We start from the raw sequence: 17,642 nt of genomic DNA, 5'->3' as shown, positions 1-17,642 counted from the left end.
CTACTGAACTCAGAGTGGGAGAGGAAGGGGGGGAGTACAAGAAAATGGATTGGGGAAAAATGGGGGGGGAAGAGGTACTGGACTAGAAGGCAAACAAGGAAGAGAGAGGGGAAGATACAAGCAACAGGGTGGGGGGTATGGGCAGAAGGGAAAAGAGAGAGGAGGGAAAGAGGCAGAGAAGAGATGCTGGAAATAGAGGACTATAGGGTCAGGGACACAGGGGAGATGCTGGATGGAGAGGGGTTGGGGACACAGAGGGGGTAATACTGATGAAATGGAGATGGGTGGGGGTCCAGAGGGCTGACGCTGAATATGGGGGAAGAAAAGGGACAAGGAGATGCTGGACAGGACAGATAGGGATGCAAAGATGGGCACAGAGCGAAGAAATGTCAAATGGACAGCAGACCCCGTGAAGACAGGAAGAAATACTGGGCCCAAAGCAAGTTCTATCTGTACCCTTCTATCCCCTTATCCTCCAGGAACCTATCCAAACCTTCCTTGAACCCCTGTACCGAGTTCTGGCCTATCACATCCTCCGGAAGCGTGTTCCATGCATCTACCACCCTCTGGGTAAAAAAGAACTTCCTAGCATTTGTTCTAAACCTGTCCCCTTTCAATTTCTCTGAGTGACCCCTAGTGCTTGTGGCTCCCCACAGTTTGAAGAATCTGTCCTTATTCACTTTCTCTATGCCCTTTAGGATTTTGAAGGTTTCTATCATGTCCCCTCTAAGTCTCCTCTTCTCCAGGGAGAACAGCCCCAGCATTTTCAACCTGTCGGCGTATGAAAAATTTTCCATACCTCTTATCAGTTTAGTCGCCCTCCTCTGCACTCCCTCGAGTACCGCCATGTCCTTCTTGAGGTATGGCGACCAGTATTGAACACAGTACTCCAGGTGCAGGCGCACCACTGTGCGATACAGCGGCATGATGACTTCCTTCGTCCTGGTTGTGATACCCTTTTTGATGATGCCCAGCATTCTGTTTGCTTTCTTTGAGGCTGTCGCACACTGCGCCGATGGTTTCAGTGATGTGTCGACCATCACCCACAGATCCCTTTCAAGGTTACTCACCCCTAGCAGTGTTCCCCCCATTTTGTAGCTGAACATCGGGTTCTTTTTCCCTACATGCATGACCTTGCATTTCTCTACATTAAAATTCATTTGCCATTTTTTTGCCCAGTCTTCCAGTCTCGTTAGGTCCCTTTGCACGTTTCGTTTCAGGTCACTGTTTCTGGGTTTGAAAGGTCACTTTGGTCAGTCACAAAACTTAGAGACTTGAAGAAAGCACAAATGTTTATTCAGCATATGCGGACCCCTGAGCCCCAAGCTGGCTTCAGAAGTCCAGAAACCAGGAAGTTACAGAGATATTTATACATTCTTCTGGCTAGAAAAAACTTTTCACGTGTTACTTTTCTTAGCAATCATTGGTCCTAAGCTCACACTAGCAGGTCACTTATCTAAGCCCTGCAGTCTTTCTGTTACATGTCCAGGAGGGCGGAATACAATATCGTATGCTGAGATAGCCATAAGAAGCTAGAACGCCCAAGCTAAAACACCCAGTGCAGGCAGGCTAGAACATGAGATAAGTTAGGTCTGCACTGCAGCTAAACATAATTCAGCATTTTATTAGAGAGAAAACTTAGTTCAACACTTAGGAAAACCAGTCCCAGACTCCTTCAGGTTCAGTGGGAGGTGGATGATGGGTGGCTTGCTCCAGGGCCCTGGTTCGTGTTGTTGTGCTCTTGGAACTCAGTCTGTTGTGGAATATGGTAGGTAGGAGACGTGTGTTCTGTCCCAATGGACAACAAAATGTTGATGACAGCTCTTATGTTGTGGATATTGTTCCAGTGTTCCTTTTCTTGATTTTGATATCATCTGTCTGCTTCTGTTGATCTGTGGATTTCATCAATAAAATTGTTTGAACATAGTGTGCTGCGGCTTCAAAAGGTTTGCGAGACCCTGAGCTCTTGAATCTGGATCCTGTGCAAGTTTGCACCTTAAAAAAAACCTCTGACCTGCCTTCCAGCCTAATATATTGCTATATTAATAGAATGTATATTGCATAATATAATATAAATGGATATTTTTGATGTGATAGGGATGGGAGGGGAGGTTAACTTTCATGAATGCCAGTTGATGATAATAGTAGTAATACAAGTGATGTTTTTTTCAGTTCAAATGTTATTTCTTGATACACTTGATGTAAGTTGTAAAATGAATAAAAATGATAAACCAGAAAAAGGAATGGATTCAAGGGTGCCAGGCCCAGCTCTTTGGCCTGCTCCATGCAACAGTGTAGTACATATCAGAGCTGGATGGCTTTTTTCCTTCCTACCTGACACCTGATCACCCTTTCCATTCAAGCTCCTCCTCCTCGCCCCGCCCCCGGGACCATCCTGACCAATCAACGCTTAAAAGGGGGGTAAGAGCTTAGAGAAAGAAGACCGTCTAGCCCTCAGCGCCACCCTCCTTTGTGACGTCAGCATCCCCCTTTGTGACGTCATCAGCCGGCGCCAAAAGGCTAAATAAACTTGCTGCCCCCCAACCCAAATCTGTCTCTGCTCTCCCCTCGGAGAAAGAGCCTTTGATTCGTTTCTAATCCTGCGAACAGGAGAAGCAAAGAGGAAAATGCCTGCAGGAGCTGCTGCTCAGGTAGGAGATTCCCCCCCCCACTCCCTTTGCTGCAGCACTGCAGAGTCAGGACCCCAAGTAAACCTGGGGCTGTGGAAAAGGCACCTTGGGGGTCCCACCTGGGGAGAAGGAAGGAGATCTGGAGCCCACAATCCTACTCTGGGACTGTGAGTGATGTCATTGTGACAGAAATCCCTCCCTTTGCCTTACTGAGCCCCAGCCCTGGAAGATCTGCAAAATAACTCGGTGTTAGTGACTGAATTATTCAGCCAAAGCAATTTTCTCCCTGCTCCAATGAGCCACAGCACTAGGAGGCCTCTTGAGCAATAACTCTGCTCTGAGACCATGTACTATGTGAATTACATACACCCAACAAACTGAGCCCCAATGCTGGGAGACCGCTGGACACACAATCCCTGCTCTAGAATTGTGAATTATATATCCCTGCAAAATTTCCCCCACCTGATGAGTACCAGTATTAGGGAGTTTCCTGGTTGATTTAATGCAGAAGGTGCCCAGTTCCTTACTGGTTTGTGTTTCAGATGCAGGTGACCTTTGAGGACATCACTGTAACTTTCTCCCCGGAGGAGTGGGAGTATTTGAATGAAGGGCAGAAGGAACTTTACAGGGAGGTGATGAAGGAGAATTATCAGACCCTGATCTCACTGGGTAAGGGGTAATTTTACATTTTTACTGGCATTATCTAAATATCGAATAGGATAGAGAATAAACTCATATCAAGTGAATTTTATTACCAGACCTCAAACACCCAAGGCACTACTTCTTGATTTTTTTTCGTGCCCTTACTGGGGTGATGTGTTCATCATCGGTCTTGGTAAAGTGGCGTGTGCAAACTAATTTTTAATTGATTTTTAACAGGCTCAATAAAATTGTAAAGTGCTGTAAAAGGAAGGCACTTATCTTTATGCCCTTATTCAGTTGATTTGTGCATCTAAATATCAAATTCTAAGTATGAATATGATTGTCTCGTGATGTGATTTGGTGAGAAAGTGATCACTTTTATATTTTTAGAATATTCAACTGATTTAGCAGTAGTGAGTATCAAGGGACTAGGTCAGTGTTCTTCAACCACCGGTCCATGGACCAGTGCCAGTCCACAGAAATTTCTTGCCAGTCCACAGGGCCAGCACGTGCATCAGGCCCAAAAGTGTTCTTCAACCGCCGGTCCACGGTTCGATCGATGCGGCGTTATCTTCGAGCCAGCTCCCTCTTCCTCACTGATTCAGTGCACAAAGCCACGGGTAGTGGCTCCTAAGCGTGTCCTGCGCCTGAACCGGAAGCCTTCGCCCTGATGTTGCAACGTCAGAGGGAAGGCTTCCAGATGAGGCAAGGGGCGTGCAAGGTGCAATTAGTACTATTATGGGGGCAGGGTCTGGGGTAGAGATGGGCGGGGTCTGGCCCAAGACTTAGCCCCGTGTTCTTCAACCGCCAGTCCACGGACCGATGCCGGTCCACAGAATAATTCTTTTATTTCTGCCGGTCCATAGGTGTAAAAAGGTTGAAAAACACTGGACTAGGTACTGAATGCACATAGATGGATGGTTTAAATACAGTGCTGAAATCAACCTTTTCTGCGCCTTAGGTTGATATTCAGAATTGCAATACGGCCTCATCCCTTGACTTTACAGAAGCTATTTCAATACAGCACTCCTTTTTGGTGCTAGATATGTAACTGTTTCTCTAGAGCGGTGTCTCTCAAACTGTGTGCCATGGCACAATGGTGCGTCCTGAAGAGATTCCAGGTATGGCATGAGAGATTCCAGATTTTGACTTTATTTTTTTGATTTAAATTCTTTATTCATTTTTGAAATGAAATACAGTTGAACAATCAAGTAAAATAATACATTGCACTCTATTCCAACAAATAATATAGAGCTGTTTACCCCCCTCCTCCTGGATGTGTATAACAATCTTTCATGAATCAAAGGGAAATAATGTTAATAATTCACAATCGTATCTTACAATACTTTGTTAACGGGCCCCAAATTTCCTTGAATTTGCTATGGTGTCCCCTCTGTAAAGAATTAATATTTTCAGACCTTATAAATCTGACATAAGGATTCCCACCATGAAACTATAATTTAAGCTATCCCAACTTTTCCAATTTTTCATTATAAGCTGCATGGCTAGTCCTGTCATGATGAGGAGCAATTTATTCTGGTTGGCATTGATTGGTCTCTTGGGGAATAATATCGTTCCAAACAATACTACATCATATGATAATGGAACTTCCAATAGCGTAATAATTTGACCCCACATGGATTTCCGGAATTTAAGTATCAAGGGACAATAGAATTTTACTTTATTTTTAAAAATTCCCTTCATAAGTGTACATTAGAATAGACAAGACATGTACGTTGCATACGCAAAAGTCTGTCAATGTTATGAACGTCTGTGTGTGCAAGTATACAAACGCCCAGACAAGCATCATTCTTTGACGCAATTGGTCCTTGAAAACTTAACGGCAAGAAATTTTATTTTTACGTTTGCTGTAGTTATCCTAACTTGAGTGACAAAGCAATCAAGGCTTTGTTACCATTTGGATCTTCTTATCTTTGCGAACTTGGATTTTCAGCTCTCGCAGAAATTAAATTTTAAAAAAAGAACGACCGCAGATGGTGGGTGATGAAACGTGTGTTTGCTTATTGACTATTGAGCCGCTTTTTGAGTTAATTTGCACTCAAAAACAAGTACATCCGTCGCATTGATTAACAATTCTATTCTATCTACTTTAGTTTCACCGTTGTTACAATTACTCAAACACAGCTTAAAGAACCTTAAATAAATAACTCTCAAATTTAATTTTTTGTTGGTTTTGCAATTTTATCATTTCAATTATGATGTGTCGCGAAAAACATTTGCTCCGTTTAGTGTGCCGGAGTTTAAAAAAGCTAGAGAGACACTGCTCTAGAGATAATATCTACAGTATAACACCTTCATTTTCTTTCTCCCCTTCTGCTCACCATCCCTCTTTCTGTACCCCTTTACCTGTTTCTTATGCAGCTGTCTTTTACTCCCACACGTTACTGCTCACCCTTTATTTCCCCCCCTCTCCTCAACACCTTCTTCCCACTCTCCCTCCCCCTCATCATTTGCCCTGTAGCCCTTCTTTCTTCCCCTCTGCTCCTCTAGCAGCACGCCTCCTCTTTCTGCCATCCAACTCTTTCCCAAGAGCAACAACAGTAGAAACCTCCTCTCCCTGCCTCCCAGAGTTGTGTGGACTCATTCAGCTGCCGCCTTCTTTCTGATCAGTTAAAAGCCTTGCACTGTGGGCAGAAACAGTACAAGCAGAGTAGCCACTCTGTGTGGTTTCCAGCCTTCTTCTGGGATCCCCAGCCAGTCATGTTTTTAGGATATCATTACAGCTACCTGAAATCATGGACTGGAGTTCCTCCCAGGACAGATTTGGGAGTCGCTGGTTCATTTTCCACCGTGGGCCTCTCCTTTAACATTTAAGCTATAGGTATTGCCTGCAAGCAGTATTACTCTCTGGAAGGTGCTCTTAAGATAGCAAGGTCCATGTCTCACTTGTATCCTCTGGCACAGGAGTACTAGCAGCTCTTGGGTTAGCCTTGGTGACTAAATGCACTTCTCTTCCCAGTGAAGGTGGTGTGGTGCATAAAGACAACGTTCAAGCCAACTTCCTCAGCAGATGGACTTTGGATCCAACTGAGTGGGCCCTGTACTCGGTGGCATTCTAAGCCAAAGTGCGTTGCTGGAGTCGGCCCAGCTTTGACCTCATGATCAAGAACAAGAAAACGGATCATTCTTCAGTCGAAGATCTGAACCTGGAAGCGAGGGTCTCGATGATCTAGTACAACCGTGGCCTCAGGAGCTTCTCCTGTATGACTTTCCTCCCTGGCCTATGATAGGCCAAGTCATTAGGTGGATCAAGGCCCATCTGGGCCTTGTCATTCTGGTGGCACCAGATTGGCCTTGCAGACCGTGGTACACAGATCTGATGCATCTTCGCAAGGGTCACGGCCTTTGGTTGTGTGCCCATCTGGACCTTCTTATGTAGGGTCAGGTCTGCATGGAGGACCTGGGTCGCTTTGCTCTTACGGCATTGCTCTTCAGCGCACAGCCTTAGAACACAAAGGCTATTCTGATGTGGTCACTGCCATTCTTCTCAAATCTAAGAAGTTGTCTACAGTTTCTGCTTACTCTAAGGCATGGAAAACTTTCCAACACTGGTGCGCTCAGGATCACATGGAGCCCTATTCGACTCCGATCTCGGTGAATTTCTTCAGGCTGGCCTTGATAAAGCTCTCACTGTGGCATCTCTTCGGGTCTAAATGGCTGGGCTCTCTTATTTTAGACCCGGGATTGTTGTTCCTCATTGGCGTCTCATCTTGTTGCCGCTAGATTTCTGAAGGGGGCTATTCATATCAGACCACCAATTAAGCCGCCATTACCTTCCTGGGACCTCAATCTGGTGCTATCTAACCACACCAAGGCTTCCTTTGAACCCCTTTGGGATGCTTCCCTCTTGGACTTGACGTTCAAGACCGTGTTTCTGGCTGCTATTGCCTCAATGTGGCATGTCTTGGAACTCCAGGCTCTTTCTTGTAGGGAACCATTCCTTCACATCTCGGAGACTGGTGCTTCCCTACGTACGGTTCCTTCCTTCCAGCCGAAGGTGATTTCGGCTTTCCACGTTAATCAGGAAAATCGTTTGCCTGTTTTTCAGCCTTCTGGTTCCGGGACACAAGATCGCCTTTTGAAGAAACTTGATGTGCGTAGAGTGCTTCTTCGCTATCTGGAGGTCACTAACAAATTTAGTCTCGCTGACCATCTGTTTATGCTGACTTATTCTGTTAAGCGGGGTGCTCCCGCTTCCAATGCCACAATTTCCAGATGGATCAATAGGGCCATTTGGTCAGCCTGTATTCCTTCTGGGAAACAGTCTCCCATTTCCATCAAGGCACATTCTACCAGGAGTGTGGCTTCTTCATGGGCTGAAGCTAGAGCTGTCTCCCCTGTGGAGATTTGCAGAGCGGCAACGTGGTCTTCCCTACAAATGTTTGCCATGTTTTACAGAGTGGATGTGGCAGCGAGACAGGACTCCGCCTTTGGGTCCTCGGTCTTAGGAGCTAGCACAACAAGCCCGCCCGAGCTTTTTGGGGACTGCTTTTGTACGTCCCATCTGTCTAGACCAGTGGTCTCCAACTCAAACCCTTTGCAGGGCCACATTTTGGATTTGTAGGTTCTTGGAGGGCCACTGAAAAAATGAATATGCAAGAGAGAGATTTGCATATAATGGAAGTGACAGGCATGCAAATCTGCTCCATGCATATTCATTAGGGCTATCCTGAAAACCCGATTGGCCTGGTGATCCTCTGGGACAGGGTTGGGGCCACTGGTCTAGAACAGGGGGAGGCAGTTCTGGTCCTCGAGAGCCACAGGCAGGTCAGGTTTTCAGGATATCCCCAATAAATATGCGTAACCTAAAACCTAGGCTTATGGATATTCTGTTTAATTAAATAGCTGCCAATTAAATTACTAAAACTTTAAAATCAGCTATTTATTACCAAAAATATTGTTTAATAATTTAAACACTATAAATCACCTCGTACCTGAAATCAATTATAAATGGTACATAATTTTTTCACAAGTTATAAATATTTTACAATTGGTGAACCTTTGCCCCATCAACCAACTCACACACCACTCACACACATACATACTAACAATCACTCAACCACCAATAACAACATACTGTGTCCTCATAATAAAGGTTGCAATCGCTTTTATCCAAAAATGGATTTTAGTTCAGTAGTCATCAAATCTGATCGAGGGGTATCAGGCCGGAAGTTGCAAAACAGTCTAACAACTGTATGGTGACTCCTCAATCACCATCCGCCGATCCCCTCTTGACACAGGACTGTGTTTCGCCGCTTGCAAGTCTCACCAACTTCAAACGCTCTCCAGTAAAACTAGCGTGACTCGAGCAGGGACCCAGGGTTTGACGCAAACCGGGATCAGCTGACAAACAGGAACCACACCATCTACCAGGAGATTCAAACTGCATGCATAAGATAGATTTGCATCTCAAGGAGGCAGTGCATACAAATTCATCTTGCGCAGTCCCCTGGTCTTCGCAAAGTCGTGATCAGCAGTTCATGCATGCGGCCTGCTGACCCGACGCCTTCCCTCTGACGCAGACATCAGAGGAAAGGCTTCCGGGTCAGTGGACCGCGTGCAGGAGCCGCCGATTGCGGCTTTGCAAAGACCAGCAGACCGCATTCAGAAGCCACCGCTTGCGGCTTTGCCAAGAGAAGTGGGGCTGGGAGGAGGGAGCCAACCAGAGAAGATAAACGCAGGAGGCACAAATTTGAGATGTAGAACTGAGAGGGACGACGAGGGGTGCGTTGGGACATGGAAGAGAGGAGGAAGGTTACGGGACAGGAAAGGAGGAAGATGGACAATGTTGGCATAGGAAGGGAGAAGCAGGGTCGCGTTGGGACACGGAAGGGAGGGGGGCACAAACTTTGAACAAAGGATGGAAGAATGGAGGAAGTGAGGGAAAGAGATGCTGAAGTTGGGAGGGAATAGAAAGGGAGAATTGTTGGGCATGGGGGTCTGAGCGAGAGGGAAAGAGATGGTGCACATGGGGAAATGAAGAAAGAGGTGAATTGGGCATAGGGAGGGAGAAAGAAATATTGGACATGGTGGTGGGAGAGGCATGAGGTACCGATGCATGGGGAAGAGAGGGAGAAATGTTGGATGTGGTGGTGGAGAGGGAACAGTGGGACGGATGAAGAACAAAAGCAAGTGTAAACCTCCAATCTTTTATTTTTATTTAAACTACAGGACTTTATTTTGAGGACAGTTTGGTTTTTTTTTAATGTATTGAAGAGAAGTAGTAAGTCTTTTGATACCAGCTTCTACAGAGGCAGTACAATTGCTGAACCAAAAAAGCTATTTTTTAATTATGAGAAAATAAAGACAAAATTCATAAATATCTTTCCATGCAATAGGGATGGTATGCTGAACCATCGGGTTAGTCATATGCGCTCGTGAACCGCTGAGAACTATGTTAAGATTTGGTGGTAGATCAATTTTAAGAAACTTTCTGCATAACACAGTGATCGCAGTTTTTGAACTCCTCCTCCTTCTTTGTGGACTTTGCTGCCCCCTTCAGTTCACACAACGTGTAATTAAACTCTGGACTTCGTTGCCAGAGATAAATACTGATCAATATCGAGCCCTTCTAGTCTAGTCCTTTATAAACTGCACTTCTTTAATTATTTTCAAACACATTTTCAGCCAGACGTGTCCAAACGCCATTCACAAGCTATTTTCCCTTCTGTAAGAAAGCGGAGACAGACTTGACATGACAGTGACCATGTTTTAAAGAAGGGGTCATTACTTCATCACTGAGGTAGAAAGCTCCCTGATAAGCACAGATTATAACATGTTTTCATTCAGATCATGCATCAAAAACTTGTTTTGTCCACTCCATGCCATTTCCCAGGAACATAAGAAGTGCCTCTGCTGGGTCAGACCAGAGGTCCATCGTGCCCAGCAGTCCGCTCGCGCGGCGGCCCATCAGGTCCAGGACCTGTGTAGTAGTCCTCTATCTGTACCCCTCTATCCTCTGGAAGTGCATTCAAGGTGTCCACCACCCATTGGGTGAAGAAAAACTTCCTACCATTGGTTTTGAATCTGTCCCCTTTCAACTTTTCTGAATGCCCTCTCGTTCTTGTAGTTTTCGAAAGTTTGAAGAATCTGTCCCTCTCTACTTTCTCTATGCCCTTCATGATCTTGTAAGTCTCTATCATATCCCCTCTAATTCTCCTCTACACCAGGGAAAATAGCCCCAGTTTCTCCATTCTCTCAGTGTATGAAAGGTTTTCCATACCTTTTATCAGACGTGTTGGAACCCTCTCGAGTATCGCCATATCCTTCTTAAGGTACGGCAACCAATATTGGACGCAGTACTCCAGATGCGGATGCATCATCGGCTGATACAATGGCAGGATAACTTCTTTCGTTCTGCTTGTAATACCCTTCTTGATTATACCTAGCATTCTATTTGCTCTCTTAGCGGCCGCTGTGCACTGTGCTGATGGCTTCATTGTCTTATCCACTATTACCCCCAAGTTCCTTTTTTGGGTACTCTCACTCAATACTCTCACTCCCTCCCATCGTATTGCTGTACCTCTGGTTTTTGCTTCCTACATGCAATACTTTACATTTCTCTACATTGAACTTCATCTGCCATCTCGTCGCCCACTCTCCTAGCTTGTTCAGATCCCTTTGTAATTCTTTGCAGTCCTCTTTAGTCCGAGCACCACTAAATAGTTTGGTGTCATCTGCAAATTTTATTATTTTGCACTTCGTCCCTGTTTCTATGTCATTTATAAATATATTGAATAGTAGCGGTCCGAGCACCGACCCCTGTGGAACACCACTCGTGACCTTCCTCCAGTCCGAGTAGTGGCCCTTCACTCCTACCCTCTGCTTCCTACCCGCCAACCAGTTCCTATTCCATCTATGTATGTCTCCTTCCACCCCATGGTTCTTCAGTTTCTGAAGTAGGCGTTCTATGTTTCTATGTTTCTACCTTGTCAAAGGCTTTTTGGAAATCTAAATATACGATGTCTATGGGGTCCCTTTGTCCATCTGTTTGTTAATTCCTTCAAAGAAGTATAGTAAGTTCGTTAGGCACGATCTTCCCTTGCAGAAGCCATGTTGTCTTATGATTAGAAGTTTATTTCTTTCAAAATGCTCATCGATGCTGTCTTATCAGCGCTTCCGCCATTTTCCCTGGAACCGAGGTCAGACTTATCGGTCTGTAATTCCCCAAGTCACCTCTTGATACCTTTTTAAAGATGGGCATAACATTGGCTATCTTCCAATCCTCCAGGATCATTCCTGTTTTTAGGGATAGATTGCAAACTTGCTGTAGTAGTTCTGCTATTTCCTCCTTTAGTTCTTTCAGTACCCTAGGGTGGATTCCGTCTGGGCCTGGTGATTTGTCAGTTATTGATTTTTCTAACTGCCTACGTACGTCTTCAAGGCTTACTTCCATGGATGTTAATTTATTTGTTTGGTCTCCTTTGAAGATGTGTCCTCTTTTGTAAATACAGACGAAAAGAACATGTTTAGTCTTTCCGCCACTTCTCTCTCCTCCTTCACCACTCCCTTCCTGTCTCCGTCATCCCAGCGGTCCCACCTCCTCCCTAGCTGGCTACTTCCCTTTAAGATATCTGAAGAACGGTTTGAAATTTCGTGCTTCCTTGGCTAGCCTTTCTTCATATTCCTTTTTGGCTTTTCTGAACACACGATGACATTCTTTTTGATACTTCCTGTGCTCTTTCTAGTTCTCCTGTTTTGCCTTTTTTCCATTTCTTGAATGAATTCTTCTTATCACCTATCGCTTTCTTAACTTCTTTGGTTATCCATGCCTGGCCTCTTTTTCGATTCTTTTTGCACCCTTTTCTGAATATTGGGATATGTTGATTTTGCGCCTCGATCACCGTGTCCTTGAATAAAGACCAGGCTTGTTCTACAGTCTGCCATTTCTTTGAGGTGTTTCTAAGTTTCTTCTTTACCATTACTCTCATCGCTTTGTAGTCTCCTTTCTTGAAGTTAAAAGTTGTCGCTATTGTTCTTTTTCCCTTTGGTATTCCTACTTCAACTTTGAACTTGATCATATTGTGATTGCTGTTTCCCAAGGGTCCCACTACTTCCACTTCCTTCGCAGGTCCCCCTAGCCCATTTAGGATTAGGTCCAGAGTGGCATTCCTCTCGTTGGATCTCTAACAAGTTGATCCATGAAGCAATCCTGTATAGCCTCGAGGAATTCGGTCTCTCTGGTGCATTTTGAGCTTCCAAGACTGCAATCTATCCCGGGATAGTTGAAGTCCCCCATAGTAATTGTGTTACCGCTTTTGCATTCTCTCTTCATTTCGGCTTCCATTTCTTCATCGATAGCTTCGGTTTGCCCAGGTGGACGATAGTACAGGCCCATGTTTATCTCGGACCCTTTCCTTCCTGGTATTTTAACCCATAGCGATTCCAATTTGTTGGTCTTCTCTGCTGTGTCCATTCTGGTCGAGTGTATGCTTTCTTTTATGTATAGGGCTATTCCTCCTTCTTTCTGACCTGACCTGTCCTGGCGATGGAGTTTGTACCCCGGTGGTGCTGTGTCTCATTTGTTTTCTTCATTGTTTCAGAGATCCCAATGATGTCTACGTTCTCGGTTTTGGCCATGACTTCTAATTCCCCCATTTTGTTCCTTAGGCTCTTTGCATTAGTATATATGCAATTTAGGTCCTGGTATTTTTTTGTCTTCATTTCCTTTCGCTGTGCTTTGAACTTTATTTTCATCTCGTGTATGTAGCAAAATGCTTCGAGAAATGGTTTGCAAATAAGAAACAGACCATAAGAACATAAGAAGTTGCCTCCGCTGAGGCAGACCAGAGGTCCATCTCGCCCAGCGGTCCGCTCCCGCGGCAGCCCATCAGGCCTATTGCCTGAGCAGTGGTCCCTGACTATCCCTATAACCTACCTCTACTCCTATCTGTACCCCTCAATCCCTTTGTCCTCTAGGAACCTATCCAAACCTTCTTTGAAGCCCTGTAACGGGCTCCTGCCTACCACAGCCTCCGGAAGCGCATTCCATGTATCCACCACCCTCTGGGTGAAAAAGAACTTCCTAGCATTTGTTCTAAACCTGTCCCCTTTCAATTTCTCCAAGTGCCCCCTTGTACTTGTGGTTCCCCATAATTTGAAAAATCTGTCCCTGTCTATTTTTTCTATGCCCTTCAGGATCTTGAAGGTTTCTATCATGTCTCTGCTTCTCCAGAGAGAACAGCCCCAACTTTTTTAGTCTGTCAGTATATGAGAGATTTTCCATACCCTTTATCAGCTTAGTTGCTCTTCTCTGGACTCCCTCAAGTACTGCCATGTCCTTCTTGAGGTACGGCGACCAGTACTGGACACAGTATTCCAGATGCGGGCGCACCATTGCACGATACAGTGGCAGGATGACTTCCTTCGTCCTGGTCGTGATACCCTTTTTAATGATACCCAACATTTTGTTTGCTTTCCTTGAGGCTGTGGCGCACTGTGCCGACGCCTTCAATGTTGTGTCTACCATCACTCCCAGGTCTCTTTCAAGGTTACTTACCCCTAGCAGTGATCCCCCCATTTTATAAGTGAACATCGGGTTCTTTTTCCCTACATGCATGACCTTGCATTTCCCTATGTTGAAGCTCATTTGCCACTTTTTGGCCCACTCTTCCAGTGTCGTCAGATCCTTTTGGAGATCTTCGCAGTCTGCCGTGGTTTTAACCCTGCTGTATAGTTTGGTGTCATCCGCAAATTTAATGACCTCACATTTTGTTCCCGCCTCCAGGTCGTTAATGAATATATTGAACAGGAGTGGTCCCAGCACCGACCCCTGCGGAACTCCGCTCGTGACCCATTGTCAGTCTGAGTAATTGCCCTTTACTCCAACCTTCTGTTTCCTGTCTGCCAGCCAGTTTGTGATCCATCGGTGGACCTCCCCTTGCACCCTGTGGTTCCATAGCTTCTTAAGCAGTCTTTCGTGTGGTACCTTGTCGAAGGCTTTTTGGAAGTCAAGGTAAATGATGTCTATGCATTCCCCTTTATCCACCTGGCTGTTTACCCCCTCAAAGAAGTACAATAAGTTTTTGAGGCATGACTTACCCTTGCAGAAGCCATGCTGACTCGACTTTAGCTGTCCATTGTTTTCGATGTGTTCACAGATGCTGTCCTTAATCAGCGCTTCCATCATCTTTCCTGGGACCGAGGTCAAGCTCACCAGCCTGTAGTTTCCTGGGTCACCCCTTGAACCTTTCTTGAAGATGGGCGTGACATTTGCTATTTTCCAGTCCTCTGGGATCTCTCCAGTTTTTAACGATAGGTTGCATATTTGTCGAAGTGGCTCTGCTATTTCGTTCCTTAGTTCCTTGAGTACCCTTGGGTGAATGCCGTCCGGACCTGGCGATTTGTCGCTCTTTAGCCTGTCTATCTGCCTGAGGACATTCTCTTGGCTTACCTCTAGTTGGACCAGCTTATCATCCTGATCTCCATTTACGATCTCTTCGGGTTCCGGAATGTTGGTTGTGTCTTCCCTCGTGAAGACTGATGTGAAGAACTCATTTAACTTGTCAGCTATCTCTTTTTCCTCTTTTACCACTCCCTTTCTGTCTCCATCATCCAAGGGTCCCACTTCCTTCCTTGCTGGTTGCTTCCCCTTAACATACCTGAAGAATGATTTGAAGTTTGTTGCTTCCCCCGCCAGTCTGTCTTCATACTCTCTTTTTGCTTTCCTAACCACTCAGTGACACTCCCTTTGGTGTTCTTTGTGCTCCTTTTGGTTGTCCTTTGTTTGGTCCTTTTTCCATTTTTTGAACGATGCTTTCTTGTCACTTATCGCCTTTTTCACTGCATTTGTTATCCACACTGGGTTTTTTGTTCTATTTTTTTTTGCACCCTTTCCTGAACTTGGGGACGCACAGGTTCTGTGCTTCGTGCACAGTGCCCTTGAGTAGGGTCCAGGCTTTTTCTATGGACTCCATCTTAGTTCGCACAGAGAAAATTCCAGTGACATAACCAGTCCTTCTTGTTATATACAGATAATATCTTAGAAATCACCACTGTTTTTTAACACATTATTAATACCTTCTGTTTATATTTGATAGGTTATCAGATCGCACAAGAAAGGAAGAGAGAAAAGAATCAAGGAGAAGAACCTGTAGAAATAGAACAAATCCAAAAACAATCCGAAAATATCTGTGAGACTGTTTCCCAGAGAACTGAGAATTGTAAACAGGAATCAAAGGAACAGAGGGACCCAGCAGGAGACTCAATGGATGCAGTCACTAATTGTGAGAAAAATGACAGGGAGCTCAGTAACATCCCTGAGGACCTAGCAGAGAAACCCTTCCAAATTAGTAATAGTGATAAACTGACTTCTAAATTCCACCATGGCAAGAGGAAAGGAAAAAAACACCCAAAAGAACTTACATGTATTGAATATAAGAGATGTACCAACTTTATTTGTCCTAAATGTAATAAGAGCTTTCAATTGTTTTCAGAACTCCAAATGCACAAAATGAATCATAAAAATGAGAAACCTTTTACATGTACCGAGTGTAATAAAAGCTTCACTCAGCTTTCAACTTTAAAAATTCACCAACAGACCCACACAACAGTCAAACCATTCACGTGTACTAAATGTAATAAAAGCTTCGCTCAACATTCATGTCTAAAAAGACACAAAATGATCCACACGGGGCGCAAACCATTCACATGTACTGAGTGTAATAAGAGTTTCACTCGGCTTTCAACATTAAAAATTCACCAACAGACCCACACAACAGTCAAACCATTTACATGTACTGAGTGTAATAAAAGCTTTGCTCAGCTTTCATCGCTAAAACGACACAAATTGATCCACATAGGATACAAACCATTCACATGTACTGAGTGTAATAAAAGCTTTACCCAACTTTCAAATTTAAAAATTCACGAACAAACCCACAGAGCAGTCAAACCATTCACATGTACTGAGTGTAATAAAAGCTTCACTCAGCTTTCATCTTTAAAACGACACAAAATGATCCACACAGGGTACAAACCATTCACATGCACTGAGTGTAATAAAAGCTTCACCCAGTTTTCAAATCTAAAAATTCACAAACAGACCCACATAGCAGTCAAAGCATTTACATGTTCTGAGTGTAATAAAAGTTTCAGTCAGCTTTCATCACTAAAAGTTCATCAAATGATCCACACAGGAGATAAACCATTTACATGTTCTGAGTGTAATAAAAGCTTTACTCGTCTTTCAGTTCTAAACCGACACCAAATTACCCACATGGGCGATATACTGAGTGCAATAAAAGCTTCACTCGGCTTTCAACTGTAACATGTCACTGAAAGACCGAACCAGCAGTCAAACCATTGAGTATATTTAACATATAAAATATATACGATACGATATATATAAAAAGAAATGAAAGACTGAGACCAATGGAGAATTTAGCACAGGGGTAGGGAACTCCAGTTCTCAAGAGCCCTATTCCAGTCGGGTTTTCAGGATTTCCTCAATGAATATGCATTGAAAGCAGTGCATGCAAATAGATCTCATGCATATTCATTGGGGAAATCCTGAAAACCCAACTGGAATAGGGCTCTCGAAGACTGGAGTTCTCTACCCCTGAGCAAAACACTGTCATAGGGAAATTGCTTCTGATGATTTTAAATATTTTTTTTTATCACTGACAGAATGACAATTGCATCTTTTGTATGAATGCTCTGTTGGCTTAGATATGCTGAATTATTAGATTGAAATCTTGATTCAGTCAAGTTTTAAGCGCTAACACTGGCTTTACAAAGCTGCGTTAGACGTTTCTACCGTGGGCTGGCGAGGTAAATGCTCTGATGCTCATAGACCACCCCCACCCCTTTTTCTAAACTGCGAAAGCGGTTATTAGTGTAGGTAACCGCGCTGCCCCCGACGCTCATAGAGTTCCTATGGGCATCGGGAGCAGAGCATTCTGCGTGGCTCTAGTATCGCGGTTTAGTAAAACGGGGGGTGAATCCCTATGAGCAGCAGCGCATTTATCTCGCCGGACCACGGTAGAAACCTCCACTGTGGTTTAGTAAAAGGAGCCCTAATTGTTATGTGGCGTTCCTCTTACCTCTTTTTTGATATTTGTGGGACGGCGTGGGTTTCAAAGTTGGTGGCAGAATTATCAACAATCTGCGCTATGCGGATGATACAGTGTTCGGCAGCGGCGAAGACGTGCTGTATCTGCTGAGAAAAGTCAAAGCTTGAAAGTCATAACATGGGATTCGAACTGAACCTAAGACGAGATCGTGAACATGGAAAATGATGAAGATTTTGAGCTCGAAGGCGACATAATAGAAATAGTAAAGGTATTTTGATCTCCTGGGCTCAAGGACATAGAAACATAGAAAATGACGGCAGAAAAGGGCCATAGCCCA

General features: G+C 44.4%; 1 protein-coding gene across 1 annotated transcript; it reads left to right on the top strand.

Moving 5' to 3' along the window:
- The first annotated feature begins 2,455 nt into the window (after positions 1-2,455).
- LOC117354538 (gastrula zinc finger protein XlCGF26.1-like) lies at positions 2,456-16,686 on the top strand. The gene is made up of 3 exons (XM_033932244.1): positions 2,456-2,651; positions 3,173-3,299; positions 15,332-16,686. Exons 1-3 carry the CDS (start codon positions 2,628-2,630, stop codon positions 16,558-16,560), a joined length of 1,380 nt encoding a protein of 459 aa, XP_033788135.1. The 5' UTR covers positions 2,456-2,627; the 3' UTR covers positions 16,561-16,686.
- Positions 16,687-17,642: the final 956 nt, after the last annotated feature.

The sequence above is a fragment of the Geotrypetes seraphini genome, chromosome 2 (assembly GCF_902459505.1).
Source record: "Geotrypetes seraphini chromosome 2, aGeoSer1.1, whole genome shotgun sequence".
In the NCBI taxonomy this organism is placed as follows: domain Eukaryota; kingdom Metazoa; phylum Chordata; class Amphibia; order Gymnophiona; family Dermophiidae; genus Geotrypetes; species Geotrypetes seraphini.
The sequence above is the reverse complement of the archived record's forward strand: the minus strand, read 5'-3'. Positions and strand labels throughout refer to the sequence as shown.

Bases quoted from the DNA above. Each gene is read 5' to 3' on its own strand.
- LOC117354538 (XM_033932244.1), top strand. From the start codon at position 2,628: ATGCCTGCAGGAGCTGCTGCTCAG. The intron at 2,652-3,172 runs GTAGGAGATTCC...TTTGTGTTTCAG, and splicing joins CTGCAGGAGCTGCTGCTCAG to ATGCAGGTGACCTTTGAGGA. The intron at 3,300-15,331 runs GTAAGGGGTAAT...TATATTTGATAG, and splicing joins TCAGACCCTGATCTCACTGG to GTTATCAGATCGCACAAGAA.